The sequence below is a fragment of the Ooceraea biroi genome, chromosome 2 (genome assembly GCF_003672135.1).
Source record: "Ooceraea biroi isolate clonal line C1 chromosome 2, Obir_v5.4, whole genome shotgun sequence".
In the NCBI taxonomy this organism is placed as follows: domain Eukaryota; kingdom Metazoa; phylum Arthropoda; class Insecta; order Hymenoptera; family Formicidae; genus Ooceraea; species Ooceraea biroi.
In genome coordinates, this window is record NC_039507.1 from 13,524,369 (window position 1) to 13,541,496 (window position 17,128).

Here is a 17,128-nt window from a genome sequence, read left to right on the forward strand (position 1 = left end):
CAGAAATTTTCTTGGTGGTATTACATCCGATGCGTTTGTAATTTCTTTTGCTCCGAGGCGTTAAAGAGAAGGAAAAGAGGAAGAAGTAGAGAGAGAGAGAGAGAGTGGGAGGGAAGGGAAAGTAAGAGAAAGAGGAAAGGTAAAGAACATTTCGCACTTGGAGAGAAAGCACCGAGGAGAGGACAGACAATATCTCGCAAAACAGAGTTGACGTTCATTAGAGCATGGTGCAAAGCTATATGCAAAGTTCAAGAAGTCAGAATGAAAAGTAAATGTTTCCCTTTGCGTCTCTCCACTCCTCCTATAATAGGGGCTCCTCCTCGGTTACGCTTTCCGATGTTATCTTCCATTACGTCATGTTTCCCTGCATCTTCGAGGTCTTATACATAATTACATGCGACGTTCTTATGCATACGCATAAATAAAATTTACGTCAGCGAGAACACATTGCCGTGTTAATGTGAAATGAAACTTTATTTGACTAGTCATCTCTGCTTTAATTAATTGAATTTATTCTGCGCGAACCAATTGAATTTCCAAGATTAAACATAGTAATAAGTAATATAAGTTTTTCCAAAAAACGTTTTTTTTTAATGCGTTTATCTAAAAAATCTCTCGAAGAAATATAAAAATATAAACCATACGAATGGTAAAACACAATTGCGAAAATGCGTGCAGAGTGTGGTACTAACGCGATTTTTATGTGGTACAAGGCAAGAGTGGATTTCCACGTTGCTTACGCGGCATTGCAACATCTCTAGCTAAACGCATAAATAACCATGGAAACTTTGTATGGAGATCAGATCGTTCGATTGACAGCAATGTTACACCTGCTTCGATCTTCCTGTCAGAGGGAGAGCTGACAGGTAACCAACGGCTGTTGTTCTTGCATGAATATCCGTACCCCCCGATTCGACCGTTAAAGTGAAAACCCGTGTTATCATTATGTCCGATCCCTTTTTCCTCGCATTCGCGCCGTAGCTGGAAAACTTTCGACGCGCTTTTCCGTCTGAGATCTCGCAATCGACTGGATCCCCGGGCCAGCTCACCGAGACGTATCCAATTTTCTGCGCAGATATCGACTGACGCATCGATTGATTTCAGTGAAGGAGAAGTCGAGCAAGTGGGAAAGAGAAAGAGAGAGGAGATGGTTTATTGAACATAAACTCCCGCGGCGGGAGAGGGTGGCGTCAAAGTTCGCTCATTATACCTGTTGCTAATAGGGATCACGTGCTAATGATTCGCCTGCTAGAAACTTTAAAGGACCGTAAGAGGTGAAATTCCTCTTCGTTTCCGTAAGGGTCGGATGATCGGACGCGCTCAAGACAGAAATAGAGAGAAGGAGACAAGCAGGCAGATAGATGGAATCGCTATTAAATGCACTCAAATAATTCGCGAGCTTACTCTGCTCGCGTCCTCGTTCAGACAGAAATTTTTAATGTGCCCACGAAAAATACTAAATTTTTTGCATCAAATAAGGAGACCTTGCCGTTTAATGGTCAAACAGAGAGCGTCCGTTATAACCCGAGGTCTATAGATCCGCGGCGCAGGCAGTCGATTTGGTCTCCTGCAATCATACGGATGGTATGCTTGAATATCAGAATAAAGAGGTACGGAAAAGTGACGACCATGGATATTCCTCGACGGTCATAAATATTTAAGCGCCTCGAACTCCCTCCGTAAATGTATGGATAAAACATTGTGCGCCACAAAACTTTCGAAATCACTCTGCGGGCAGCGGAGAAGGAAGGTGTAGCTCCTGTCTGTTGATTTTATAAACAAAGAAGTTGTCAGACAATATACAGCGCATATTGCTCCGACATTTAATATACGCGATGCGCGATTTAACGCGAAAATCGAGAATCGAGCGCAACGTTGTTAATAGCGATCCACGGTAACATGAGATCGTATTTCAATCGCGGATAATTTTTTAAAGGAAGGAAAATCAAGTTATTGCGTTCCCCATTGTGTGCTCTTGTATCTCTCATGTTCCGATATTATAACTGAAATGTGCAAAAAGAGACGCGATATCGTGGATATGACGTGCCTCATATCGCAAATAAATTGAGGATATAGAGATGTATTTATTACGTAATGTAAAAATAGGCGCAGCTCTCCAATCGGTTTCATAATAATAATAATGATTAATAACAATGATACGATTTTTATTGTTTCGTTATTTCACGTTACGCTTTCCACGGAATCGCTTATCCCTCAAACAGTTGCGTTTTTTTGAATCTTGACACAGTCTCAATTATTCAACTCATGTGCAATATTTACCCTCTTCTTCCTTCCATCTCCTGATCGCGATTAATCGCGATTCCTGTCGAACGCGTAGCAAACTTCGCGAAAATAATAATCGCCCGCGTTTTCGATTAAAATTCATTAATCTCTCCATCCTCCCCGCCTCCTCCCTTCCTTCCCGAATCTCCAAGTTTTCTCAAGTCTTCTCGTACCTTGATTCTCCCCGCCACCGCTTAATAAGCCGCCAGAGATAAATCTTTAGTCTCTCTTCCTCTCATTCTTTTTTTTTAATGATAATACTGACAATAAAGTAGCTTCCAATTTTAACTGCGTTATCGCCGCGAAAGTTTCATCCCGCGGCGGGGTGAAGAGGCGGACGGGGATATAGCAGGGTAACTTCGTCCTGGCTACGTCCTCGCTCGTGTATTGATCGGTCAGGTGTGTGCATACAGTTTGCTGCAGGATTTCCCGTTCGTAAAATCCCTCCTCCTTGAACGCCCCCGTCTCGTTTAAACCTTTGAAAGCTCGCGGCGATTTCTGTCCCGTCTCCCTCGCGGAGAATTGATGCAATTTCACAACGTAACTCCAACTCTCCTCGCACCCCACGTACCTCATGCGGCGACCGACTGCTTTTTCTCGGATACGGATTTCGCGAGGTACGGCCGGTCTGTTGCAAAATAATATCAGCGCGCGATTTTTAACTAAAAATACAACCGCGGCGTGCAACAAAGCGTCGCGCTATTCCGCGGGAGTGAAAGTACAGTGGGACTCTCCCGACAAACTTCAACAAAAGAGCGTTGTTTCAATATGCATCTAGTTTTGCATGAAAATAGCTGCAAGTGTTATGTATACTACGTTTACTATTGCAAACTATTATCTTCATTTTGTTTCAATATACACGCTAGTTTTGCATGGAAATAGCTGCACGTCTCATGTATACTACGTTTACTATTATCTTCATTTTTTTAGCATATAACATCGTAACTGGCAGGAAACAGGGAGAGAAGGAGAGATAATTAATGAAGGAGCGCGTGCAAAACTATAAACATATTTTTCGAGGAATTAAATAACGCGTGCATGTTACGTTTATGTGCACGAATGTATCATTACTGTTATTATTTATGTTCTTGCGGACGATGGTCGATGGATGTACGACTATTAATTTTCGGAGAAAGGGTGCACTAATTCCGCATAGTTAACATGCATTTTCAAGCGAATTATCTGCCTCCCAATTACCGTATGCAGTATGTATCTGCAGGAAGAACACGTCGAATGAAACTCCCTGAGCAATTTGAATCGCGCCCGAGTAGCAGGAGCAGCAAAAGTTCGAGCATAATTCTAATTAGCTGGCGACGCGATCGCTTATCAGAAGACTCGCTCGCGCGAGCGAAAAATTTCAATAAGCGACTGTAGCCGTCAAGGATTATAAATGATTCCTCTCTCCCTCGTGTGCGCATTCCTTCCTCATGCACTCGCGGCACGGAAATGACTCGCGTGGAGGCCGGCGGAGGGTGGCAAGACCGTGCAAGAACGACGCACTGGGTAGAGCTGATTCCAAGTTCTTCCGCCCCCTTTGTTCTTGTTCTCTTCAGGTCTTCCTCTCCCGTCTTTTTCGTCCCCGTCTCCGTTGCCCTTCACCCTCCTCGCTTCCTAACCTTTCCCCCGCGCAACCTCCTGATTCTGTTTGCCCCGCGCTGTCCCTTGCGGGGTTGATTGCAGTGCGGCCGCCTGACAGCTCTATTCCGCGCACGTTGACCATAACCGAATTAGCGCGTAATTAGTTTACATAAAATTACGTCGACCGGCTCCGCCCTTTTCCACCCGCCTTGGCCCTCCTCCGCCACCCCCGAGCCCGTCTTCCGGGTTGAGCGGCCGATTACGCGTACGGGGCACCTACCCCTATCACGGTCGTCACGCCAACACGCTCGAGAGCCTATCACCCCGGCATGCTGCTACGCAATTTCATTATCGGTAATTTAGTTGAACGCATCCCGGGTCGCGTCGCGACCGGAAGTGTGCCAGGACGCACCCGCTGCGGTTTACAAGCTGTGCGCGTGTTGCTCGATCACGCGAAATCGGAAATGCAATTGTCGATTGACGACCACGCGTTCGAGCACCCGGAAGTGTCCGGCCTCGCGGTTTCGGAGCGACGAGAGAGTATCGATATGCGTCAATTGTTTATTACAATTCGCCGCTTGATGGAAATCGGCCGCAGAAAATGGGATATTTCAGCACTTTTAGATCGGAATGGAACGGAAGTTTCATTAAAAAGTAGTTACGTCTAGATAGGGAAGCTTCGTTTTTGTCCTGCTTTCAGAATCGATTAAACCTCTGATATCGCGTATTTAGCGGAGCTTGATTATTCTTATTAATCAATATGATTGCATTTTATTCCTCTTTTCTTCTACTCGTTATCTTTACTCTCTTAACAGTCGTAATAATCATCCTGTTTTCAGGAGCAATGAGAAATGATTGCGTTTCGATTGCAAAGCAACTGCATACGCCAATCGGAAGCCGCGTCGCGGGAATTCGTTAATCGAGCTTTTCACTCATGTTTATACCTGGTGGCACGCGCGATAATGGCGCATAATCTGCATACTTTTTCCCAGAGAAAAATAGCTGGAAGATACCGCGCACGCGGTGCGTCTGCCGAGTGCATCTCTCCCGATGCGCATCTCGTATTCATAGACTCAACGCGGTGCGCAACATGTTTCATGAGCAATTCCTCCGGCGCCCGATATCCGGTAAAATATGCATCGTGTTATCATTACCGCTCTACCTGGTGCATCGCTCACGCGCGGCAGCGTCGAGCGCAAGCGATAATGGCAATTACACGCTTCGGCGATACGTTATCCGCGCGCGGACGCGCGCTTCGACGTTACAATGTCATTTCTGAAAGCGCGGATAACTCGACACGCGAGAAATCGCGCGATCGTTTACGATTGTTTGGATGGTTGGCGTTATCACAGGTGCACCTGTTGTTCTTTACTTCCCTTTGAACTCGCCGCATAATATCCTCTATTGACAAAAATGCTTCTTGGCTTACATCCATGCGTCGTTGCATTATGCATTGCGGAGGTTCTGTCTGGTTCTCGTCCCATTCTCGTCTGAGCTTTGAAGGAAATTTTCCTTTGAAGGAATAGAAGAAATAATAAAAATGAAATAAGAAACAGGATAAAGGAACCAAAAAGTGATGAGAAACGTGGCTGCAACCCGAAAGTCTGATCCAGTCGCTAAGAGCAGGGATTGCACCTTTTCCTCGCAGTTTTACGCGAAGGTCAGGTCATCCGATCGACCCGCAGATACTGCAGCGCACATTACGTAATTAGCGACCGGATGTAATTAGTGAGCGGCGAAGAATAAACGTTCCACCGCGCCCTTCGCCCTTACGTGTCGACGTGCTACGCTCGCGTGGCGAGTTGGCGCATTGCCGATGGACGGAAAGCCATTTCGAAAAGTCACTCGGCGGAGATGCACGACCGGTCCGTTATAATTGTGAGCGGCTCCTTTTTGTTCATCGAGCTGGAAACCGAGTGGCGGTGATAACGCCATTACAAAAGGTCACTGTCGTGACCCTCCTGTCAACAGCGAGGGGAGGAGCGGGTGAGTGGGTAGATGGCTGCTCAGCTCTCATAGGAGGGTCAGGGGTTGCTGGAAGCTGCCAGCAACCCCTCCGCTTTCCGACGTCGCGCTCTCTTGTATTCATGAAGTTGAACGTGACCGTTAGCGACCCGACCGATCGCGTCCGACTTGCATACGCGAGGAGGCAGCATCAGCCGGCACGATCGCAACGGTACTTCCTTCTTTAAGCTTGAAACACGAAATGCGTCGAAAGAGAGAAAGAAACGTGTCGGTGAATGCGTTGCCAGAGAGAATTCGCTGGTCCAACTCTATGTACTACGGCGTTTATGCTTGCAAAACTGCATAACGGCGGCTTCCGGCCATTTCCGAGTATCTTAATAAACGATAAAGTGAGCGTAACGAGGGGGTGCGTGTGAACGAACGTGATATATTGTTATGGAAATACAATGCCGTGACGTGTGCCGCGACGGGCGGACAGACGGCTTAAAACAATGAAAACTTTGTGACAATGGAGGAGAAAATAGTCGAAACGCGCAACGGCCGATGCGGTTTCATAAGCCATTAAACATGCAAAGCCGAGCGTCCAAGAATGCAAATTTCATTGGCCTGTACATAGTAATATAATTACGCGCACGAACTGGTAAATTTATAATGAATCGCGAGCTCATTCGATTTACATTAAAATGTTTTTGCGCGCGATTGTTAAACAGCGCCGTGTCAACCGATACACATTTTAATTAATTGACCGAAGCTCGCTCACGATTAAAGAATGCAGTTGTCCAAATCATCCAATTCTCGCCAGCTCTGAATGCGTTCGTGTGCATCGCGCGTGCTGCCGTCGTCGATCAGCAGTTGTAGTCGTTACAAGAAAACCGTTCTGAAGTCTGAAGAAGAAGAAGAAGAGGAAGGAGAGGAGAGGAGGAAGTCTGTCTAAAGGGGTGGAATTGTTCCATCTCTTCGGAATTCCCTTTCGAGAAGGAACAACTGTACCTCCTCGTTGCTATTTCGACGCATCTCGGATGTATGGTGGAGCAACTTGGAATAAGAGACGGGTTCGTGGCTGTCTCTGTATGCGTGCCCCGTCGCAAGTTCCGGACCAGCACAGGCGAGAACTAAAGTGGATGTATCACTCTCCGATTGTTTTTGCAAAAAGAATCAACTGTCACGAACCACTTCCGCCTAGCGCGTTCCGCCTTAGCGGGTCTGATGCCGTTAGGTGAAGCTGATTAGAACGCGTTTCTGTAATTTGTTGGTGCGCAACTTGCGCAATTAAGAGCTGCCAAGTGACACTCGCCAGCACGAGGAAGCTCCAATGAAAGCGACGTAATCTGACTTAAGGCAGCGGGATATCCGTTATTTTTGTCCTCCACGCGGCTTAAATCCTTCCACGTCATCCTCGGCGGGATTAAAGATACCGAGAATGCGGAAGAACGGTGAAGGACGGGGGAGCGCCGTAGGTTGAGAGAAGTTTAATCCCTCGGCTGTAATTACTCTGTATTCCAAGGGTAAAAATATTTCGAGTCCCGCGGAAGGGACAGACGTAAGGGACGGTCAATTAAGCGCGACTTTGTACCTTCGACTGGATTTCCCGCGTGATTTTCGCCCTCTCAGCATCCGCGCGCGTCCGTTTGTGAGGAAATCGAGAACAGACACACACGATACATATACCGATGCTTCACGCTCGTTTTAATCCGCTGAATCCGACAACTTGCAAAATTCAGCGTATCGCTACATTAAAATGGATGACGCAACAGTGCGCGTAAGCTGCAACAACGAAAGCGTCGACTGCAAGCGTTTGCTTTGCAACATTGTTGTTGACGTGCAAAACACTAAAGATTTACGTTTATTTTGTAAAGCGTGTAATTGATTGTTCCCAGTTTTTTGAGAGAAGATATATGTTCTCTCATCACGGCAAGGATGTATTTATTATTGGACACATTAGTTTATTGATTAGCTGACGCTGTTCGATGCGTATCAATAATGCATGTAAATCATGTTTATTTTATCAAATCTATTTATATTGGATTGTAATAAGGTCCCGCGCGTAGGATTAACAAGTAGCTTTATTGTTCTTCAGATCACAGCTTGTCGTAAAGGAGTTTATTAATTCCATGTTCAATGCGGTATTGGCGAAAATACAATTAAAATGTAATTATCCAATGACGGAGACGGCGGAGAAGTATTGCCAATATTACCGCAATATTACAACTGGTCGAATGTTAGATGACAAAGTTTCGTCGGTGGCTCATTAACTATAACCAATTACCGAGACGGACAGATTTAATTTTCCGTCACCGATAAATTTAATTCAATGCCGCATTCATATTTCTCGTATATTGCGAAATAATGAATTTCATGCGAGAAAAAATTATATTTACAGTAAATGATCGCATGTCTAACGACATCTCTTATTAAGATGTAATGGGATATTAATTCTTCCACATTCCGCACGCGTAAAAGAATATAAATTATTATATAAATATTATCGAACACGCGGGAAATTTGCACAAGAAACTGCCAATTGTTTCTCTCCATAATCGTGAAATGTTAAAAATTATGAAGTCTGTCGTACCTATTTTGTTGCTATTTTCCATTTAATGCAACTCCTAATCAGTTTCATGCAATATCAAATTATTTATCGATCACTGTCATTAACCGATGAATAACCGCAAGGATTTTACGGGGCTATCTTGTGACGCCTCATTAATATATTTGTGCGGAATTTGAAATTTCCCCGAGAATGCAATCATGATCGCAGATGCGCGCAATAATGACAGATCTCCGAGGCGAGCAAAACACATTCGAATGTGTCCTGGCGAAACAGTAAGTTTCGAAAGTACGTACCGTGCGAGGCAGCAGGTGCTGTCAATTTAAACATTGCAGTTAAAACCCCGACACAATTTACATCGGACGTACAGTGTCAAAATTTTCGTCGGGTTACAAATGAAGACGCCATTACAAGACACCGTACAGCAGCTGGAGAAGGCAAGAGCCTTTCATTCCCGTGGCTGACGTTACGGTAATCGCGATAAGCACATATAAAACCATTATGAGCCAATCGTAAATGTCAGCACGTGTGATTTCGCCCGTTAAGTGAACGCACTTTCCCACCGGCAACGTCGATCGAAAAAAAAAGAAAATCGCTGAGAGCAGAGAATTTAAGCGAACGATGATAACACGTTTCTGCTTTTCGTATAATGCATTTGTAGAAAATATAGAAAATCAGTTATTTAATAATAACGCTTTAATTACGCTTTCGTCGAGTTGTGTCGAGAAATTTATTTCTTGTGTTTTTAATATTATAGTAGAATATTATATGTACTCTTTTTTTTCTAAATACTTTTTTCTAAAATAAATTTCTAAAAATTTTAGAATATCTAACTATCAAAAGCGACAGACTTTGAAACACAAAGATGACACAAAGCTGTTAAATTCGAAAAAGATATTGAATAAAGAGAGATGTTAAAAAGAGATGTTAAATAAAGATGTTAAATTCGAAAAAGATGTTAAATAAAGAGCAAGAAAGCACGATATCCAATCGCTCTATAATACGTTAGGCGCTTTAAAAATCGCTCGGTCTTCATTGTATCTGTTATCTAAGGTGCAAGAATAAAATATCGCCCTGCGATTGTGGTTCAATGAAATCGATAATAGTTACGCGAGGCTCAAAGGTTGAAAAAAACGACAGGAAAGAAAGCGGGTGAGCCAATAAGAAACAAATCAAAAGAAAAACGGAACTTAAAGAGACCTAAGAAGCATTTTAAATCGCGACGGAAAAAAAGGAACTTATCAAGGAAAAAGAGGGTAGTCGATTGTTCCGGATGGGAAATCGATGTATTGGTATTTTCTTTCGCCCTTCAACATCTATTCAAAGCTTTTTTTTAGATACTTCCGTGAAAGCTACCGGTGAAAGTTCAGCAAACACGAGTGAATATTACAAAAATTTAATTGCAAATTTTATAACTCGTTATCAGAGACGCACTATTAATTCATATTATTATATATATTATCACAGAAATGAAGCACGCAAATATTCATGTTATTTAATTAAACATCATAAACTGTCGCAAAATAATTAGATAAATTTGTACGCATTGTGATATTATGTCTAAAATTAGTGTTGCTGTATTATTGATTAGGATTATAGTATTACTTTAATATTATTTATGAATGTGCGTGAATATGCGTAATTATTTTGCGCTTAATTATATTACATTCCCATCAATTTCCATTTTCATTTATTTACAAGAATAAATGGAATGGCCGATGAGTGACCAAATACTGGATATGAAATCTATGACCGCATGGGCACCATGACGACACTTATCTCTTCTGGAACACTCTGCGACGAGACTCTTTCGAGGGTCACTCGATCGAAGGAACGTTCCGTGCTGTCATTGTCCCCTTTCAAGCTCGCCACAGCTTTACTGTATGCAATAAAGCCGGTTATAAAGCAGGATATCACAAAAAAACTCGTCCGGCTGGAGGATAATTCAATTGAGTAACGTCTCACAAAAAATTGAACGACCCGGAAAGTGACAGCTACGTGTTGGTGGATAAAAGCTCAGGAATTTCACAAAACCCATTATTCAAGGGGATGGCAAAAGTGTTTTAAATAAATTAGGTTACCGTAAACTTTTTCATTCGTCACTTCTGAATTTATAAAGCGTGTTTCATTATTACCGATCTGTTGCACGTATAAAACTTTCCTTGAATGCTCAAACTCTTCTTACTGCTTACTGCTATTGTAGATGGTCTTTTAGACCCTCGATAGATCGTGTTGGACTGACTGGCGAGGACTTCGACGAGCCGATCGAGAGAGAATTCTTGGCTACTTTATCCCTAGAAAAATAGGCTGAAATCAGTCATTTTTCGATGTTATAATTCGCTTTGTCTCTTTCATCGACATGTAGTATGGATTGCGCGATCCGTACATGGAAGTGTACGAAAAGTGTCACTCGTGTCACTACAATTAAACAAAGAGGAATTGTAAGTGACAGCCAATTGCTCTTTTTCCAATTCTCTACTACGCTACTGATTAGAAAGAGACAGAGCTTGGTTCATCATCGTCACCAGTCGCTATCTCTTTCTTTCGGCCGGTCATATTTTTCTATGCCTGAACGCAGTCCATACTATACGTTGATGGTCACTTTCGATCGCACGAGGAAGTCAGCTGTTCGCGCGAACGAGAACTCGCGATGTGACGTGTCACACGAAAACGAGCAAAAACGGGAGCACAAAAATAAAGTCCGTCTTAAAGCCCGTTTTATACTATGCAATATATTGAAGACTTGTTCGAATCCCGAACAGAACGCGTTACATTATATAAATTTCGTTTTTTACTCTTTTCTAGATGCAATATGGAGGACCGATCTGGACTGGATGGTGATACATCGCGATCGGCTGGTTCTACTAAGCTTCATGAACCCGATTGGCAACCTGAGCACCTTGACCGGTCCGATAACTCCTCAGCCCTACGTAACCCAGATCCCGGAAGAAGGCGTGAACGAGAACCTGGACGAATTCACTACTTCAACGCCCAGTTTGACGAATGCGGCGCTTCCCAACATTGTCGAGACTCGTATTGGCGAGGCAACCACTATGTTCTCGGCCGTTCTTCACCCGGTCGCCACGGGTCCGCCGTTGGTCCGAACTACTACTTCCAACCCCGGTGCAAATCCTACTTCCGGTAGGACCGCATCGACGACCACGAGTACCAGCACCGAAGCACCGACTCCAACCGCGAACTCGAGAACAACGATGCCGCCAAGGAACAGCACCGCAAGACGCCCGACCTTAAGAAGCGTCGTCAGAAGCGGCGGTTCAAAGGGCAGGTCAAAGGCGAAGAATCTCACGCGGTTATCCACCACGGCAAGGCCCTCGCGAGCCGCCGCTGGAAACATGACGGCGCAGAGCATGTCGTTGATGATGAACAGCCTGGCGGATCTCGATCATCCCGAGAACCTGAACCTGGAGCTTCAGACTTCAGGTAAAGCGGCTTCGAGCTGTCCGGCAGGTCGTAATCCGATCGTCTCTTTACTCCGTGAAACGTTGTCTTGATGGGAAAAATATTTATGGAGCGCGGATTAGTTAATGTGTGCACGTGCATTGCGGGGAAGATGATTATAGAAAATGGGGAGGCATTTTGTTTTCGTTATAATGTTGGCAAAAAACTTCATGGCGAATCCATTAGCAGGGTGATAAGTTGGCCAAAGAGCGATTGTCGCTGTTTTTCGTGATATATTTCGGTAGAAATTATCTGCGTCGGATCCGACAGCAACAGTGATGTCAACAGTCGGGAATAAATATCGCAGGCGGAATATCCGCGCTCTCGTTGAAAGGCGATTATATTCATGTGCCGCGCACTCTATTTTTCAGCCGAATCATACGGCCCGATTACTTTGGAATATCTGAATTACATCGCCGCGCTCGGCGTCTACTCGGTAAGGTATCCCGCCGTCTTCTGGTCGTGCAACAAAGCATTGGGTACAATTTTCAGTCTGCAGCTGGTCGTAAATTCAGCGCAGAGTCTGCTGGCTTACGCCGGAATGTCCGTCCTTTACAAGGTAAGCAACGCAAAGTATCTGATGCCAGTTAAAACTCGCGGCAAACTTCGGCAGCATCTCGAGTCCGCGCGTTCCCGTGTACACTGCCACGGAAGCCGGAAACTTAATAAAACGCTGGCTAAGAATCCGAGAAACGTCGGAACTCCCGGGATATACATTACGAAACGAGATGATTGCGATACTTTGTGGGTTGAAAAACCTCAAACTTTAATTGACATAATTGGAAGAGAAGCTCACGAAAAATTTCAAAGAAACACCGAAAATAAAAACGTTCATACAGATATGGAAGTTTATGGCTAGCTCTGTAGCTGTATTATATCGCATTAATTTGACAGATTAATAATCTCTCAGCTTCGTAACACAAGTATAAAATCAAATTGCCAATTACATGTTCCATCAAGAACGAGAACTATAATTATTGATACACGAGATTTCACAAAAATTGACTTAATTAATTAATTAAAAATAAGATGATTAAGATATTAATTAATAAAGTCAATCTTTCAAAATCAATATCTTAATTAAAAGTTAATTAAGATATTAATTAAACTCGATGTACATTTATCGAAAAGCCCTGTCTCATCAGACAGTAAATGTAAATGTTCCCAGGTTCAGGTGGTAGGTGCCTTGAAGGTCCTGCCGCTGCTTCGGCATCGCACCGTAGCGACCACCAGTACAATCTCGACAATATTCGGAGACTCTTACTTTCTGCTGGATCCCCCGGTAACTCTGGTGCTCTTCGCCCTCTCGTCCTTCCTCGTGCTCTGTTCCAGCATGGTCATGTACTTCTACGCTCACGGCAGGTAAATATCTATATAGAGGCGTGTTACGCACGGCGGGGCTTATCCGGACCGTAGCTCATCGATTAAGGCTCCGCCAGAGATTACTTGCCGGATCTTCGTTTTTCGCAACAAGAATTATCTGGCTCGTCCGTCGCTATCTGATACCGGGGAAATAAACGAGTCTGCCCTATAACAGCGTAACATGCGCGGATCATTACGCGAGGGCGGTTGTACATACATACCAGCCCTTTATCAGTTGATTTATTCTTCCCTTCTTTCTTTTCATGAAACACATATTTACGTTTGAAAAAAAGTGATGATTGATATTACGATGCGTTTGTATTTTTGGGAGTCGCGCTGCGTTCCGTGCTTTAATCTTTCATCTTTCATCGTTGAGCGCGAAAGCATTTTTACTGCGGAAGGATTCAACGACCCCGTAATTTCTGCCGTCCGTTTATCCGGCTTTTATTTGACTTGCTAATTCGCTAATTTAAAGCAGCACTTGTACGCACAAGACAGACAGGCATGCCTCCTCGATACTGTTATTATTCAGTATAAAACTCGATGATATTCTTGATACGGTCTGATCCTCCTCTTTCCCGGCTACATACAACAAAGAATAGCAATTAACAGCGTTATCGCAGGGTATCCTTTTCCGGTCTTATCTTTAGAAGAACTAAAGAGTTTGACGTAATATAAAGAAGAAATAGTCTCTCGAGTCCTGTCGAAAAAGTAGACTAGAAGCTACTAGAAATTCCAAAGCATACAAATAACAAGATCAATTACATGTATGATAATGTTACATAATGCAGAACCGAGTGATCCTTCTTCGATGCTCGTTGACACGTGATAATTACGTAAAACCGATCGTCCTCCGGCTCGTTAAAGTCGCAAAGTCTCAGAGGAACGGGACTCTCGTTATCGCTTCAGTCCAATTATAGATGCGGACAGCGATATCGCGAGCAAGTATGCCTGATCGTGCGCGATGCTATGCGTAGGTTTATAGCGTTCCTGAACCAGGAACGTGAGCGTCGTATAATTCTCTCGAGGGAGAGCCGCGAGGGCAACGGCTGGGTCTATCTGCCGCATTGCGCCGCGCTGGTCGTGTTCCTGGCGATCGCGATCTGCAGCGCACCCCTGCTCTACGACTACATCGTGGTATACCGCGGCAGCCTGGACGGCGCCATCCTCGCCTGCATCATCGGCACGATATTCCACCTGTTCCTCTGGCTGCTACTCTGGATATTCCTCACCATCAAGCAACACTGGACGTTCAAGCTGCGGGTTTCTATCGGCCGCACCACTTTGAGATCCGCCAGGTCGGTCAAGCTCGTGACCGACGTTGACCTGCTTTCCGCCCGGGACGACGACGACGGCACTAGCGCACCGTTGCTCGTTGTTGGTAACGGCAGAACTTACACCATCGCCGACACCTCGCCGAAGCGGGCCATCATGAGTGTTATACAGAAGGCTGCGATGGAGAGGAAGGCGCGATCGCAAGGTAAAGTGTCAGCCAAGTGTCTACCCTTGGAACCCAGAAATTGAGTTTTCATCCTTATTAGACGCGCGAACTTAGTTTCCTCTCTTCAACATGTGCCAAAATAAATTCTTAAGAGATCAAAACTTAATCCGTTTTTTCTATCTATCTTTCTATCTTTTGTGCAAGATACTTTTTCCGTAATGTGAAAGGAACGTGATTTTTTAAAACATTCACTTTTCTCCTCGAGGCAACAAGAAAGAGAACTGTCGTGCGTAAAACAGACCGCGTCGAGATGCGTGAAGTCTAATCGATAAAAAGCACGCTAATACCTGAAAGCACTATTCATCCCTTTCCTCTCGTCCTTGCCGTTGCAGGCGGAAACGTCGACGGGGTCGACTGCGATTCGACGGCCGACGGTGACGAGCAGATCTACTGGCTTAGACCAAAGTTACGTCCCTCACCCGCGCAATCCCCGAGCGACACCAGCGGCGCACCGACGTCCGACAAGGGTTGGCTGAACAAGAAGCTCAAGCATAAGGTCACCTTTAACGACCTGCCTAGTACGTCAGGCTCGCGGTAACTACCCTCCTCCCTCCTCTTGGTGTCTTTGTGTATCTGTCTCTGGGCTTTCGGCACTCTGACCGTGTTACACTTGTGTAATACATGCAGCACTCTGTCCGCTCTATTCCTTAACTTGGAACTTCATCGATTCGCTCGTTTCACCCTGAAGCTGAATCCTGTTTCCCCTTTTCCCATATTATCTTGATAAAGGGATACTTATAATTAATCAACTAAAATAACAAAGAAATTTGAAAAACTATTAGGAATTTATTTTATATTGTTGTACTCTTGCAAACTTTCTACTACTTGCTTCACCTATCTTCTCTATCAGTATCTCTATCAGTGTATTATCTCTGTCGCATTTCAACGAAGACGTCTTATCTGGGATTGGTATTTTATTATTACTACACGTGTGCGTAATAGATGCGATTTCCACAAAATCCTTACTTCATCTGCGTGCGTGCAATATCTGTTCCGCTTGATACACTATCCAAGCTAGTTATCATCCTCTGTCTCTCTGTCTTTCTGTGAACTTCATTGGCAGTCATTATGATCGCGCAAGAATATGGGACACTCTTTTGATTGTTATTTCTTATTTTCTAGTAATAAGGGAAAAACCAGACGAGGCGTCGCTGACGGCGGGCCTGATGATGACGGAGATTACGCCACGCTACGCGAATTACCGCTAATCACCTCGCTGGACCCAGCCGATGATTCTACCTCTGAGGAGAACAAGGTAAACTATATGTTTAATTTCAACAAATTGTCTTTTCTTGATTCAGAAGAGAAAATTTCTTAAATTATTATTTCGCGCGGAATATTGTGTATTCTCTTTTCACAAAAAGTTCGTTAAAAATTTTGACGAAACAGTTTATCAATTTTTTTGCGATCTGCGAGATTGTTACGTATTGCTTTCTGGCGAATATACAACCGTAGTGATATAATCTATCTCTGTTCACATCGTCGAGTTCTGTTTTATCGCACCGAATACGCTTTTTCATCGCACCTCCTGCCGCTTTTAATTTAGAGATTTTTTTGCATTTGGCAGTGGCAAAGATGGTCGATAACTCGTAGGGACGGTATACCTAAATTCAGGAATGTAAGATACACGAAATTCTTTTTTTTCTGTGCTTCCATGTCACGTTCATATTAACAACTGCGTGTGCGTTCGATTGTTTGACTAACAGAAGAAACGAACAATAAAATGAAGAACGATTGATTAATCAAATGAAACCTTTAATAATAGACGACAGTGTTTCTAATCATCATTAACAATCTCATCATTGCGCATGAAGGAAAATCTTATCCTCATTCGAATAACGTCTACTAACGGTGCCCGCCTTTTGACAGTTGCTCGAGTGCGTGAACGACGATCAAGTGACTTACTACGCGAGTGCGAGTCGCGACCTGCAACCGTCGGAGGGTGATCCTTCGCCACTTCTGACTCCCGATCCTCTACCCGATCCTGCGGAAGAACCGCTTCCGCTGCCACCTCCGACTCCAACCATCGCACCAACCACCGATATTGTCACGGCGCCACTAACTACAAACGCCCAGGTACTAACAGCCTCAAAAGCCGCGCATTGTCTAGCTCACGTAGACGAAGATACGGGATTGTCGTTGCACTAGAACACATCCGCGATTAATGCTGTTCGAAGTCGCGCTTTAATATTTCTGAAACAGTTGAAATAGTTGTCGTGCATTGACAATCTCGCCCGTCGTTTGCAACGCTGAAGACTCTGCATGCAATTACCTACACGTTACTCCTACGTCCTGTGCGATTGAGAAACGGTGGAAGGGGACAAGTATGAAATCTGTCGTGAAAGAAAGTTATACATGCGTTCTGTAAAAGCTTGCTATATGTGTGGATAATTACTTCGGGGTACCTTTGCATCGTATTCCTACGTTAACAT

General features: G+C 44.2%; 1 protein-coding gene across 1 annotated transcript in view; it reads left to right on the top strand.

The window, feature by feature from the left end:
• LOC105285275 (protein tincar) overlaps nt 1–17,128 on the top strand; it is a 129,918-nt gene that overhangs the window by 104,226 nt on the left and 8,564 nt on the right. Inside the window, exons 9-15 of the mRNA XM_026967762.1 lie at nt 11,180–11,815; nt 12,205–12,392; nt 13,002–13,195; nt 14,173–14,675; nt 15,029–15,230; nt 15,819–15,951; nt 16,566–16,772. Coding sequence (XP_026823563.1) covers nt 11,180–11,815; nt 12,205–12,392; nt 13,002–13,195; nt 14,173–14,675; nt 15,029–15,230; nt 15,819–15,951; nt 16,566–16,772 — 2,063 coding nt within the window. The remainder of the gene's footprint in view (nt 1–11,179; nt 11,816–12,204; nt 12,393–13,001; nt 13,196–14,172; nt 14,676–15,028; nt 15,231–15,818; nt 15,952–16,565; nt 16,773–17,128) is intronic.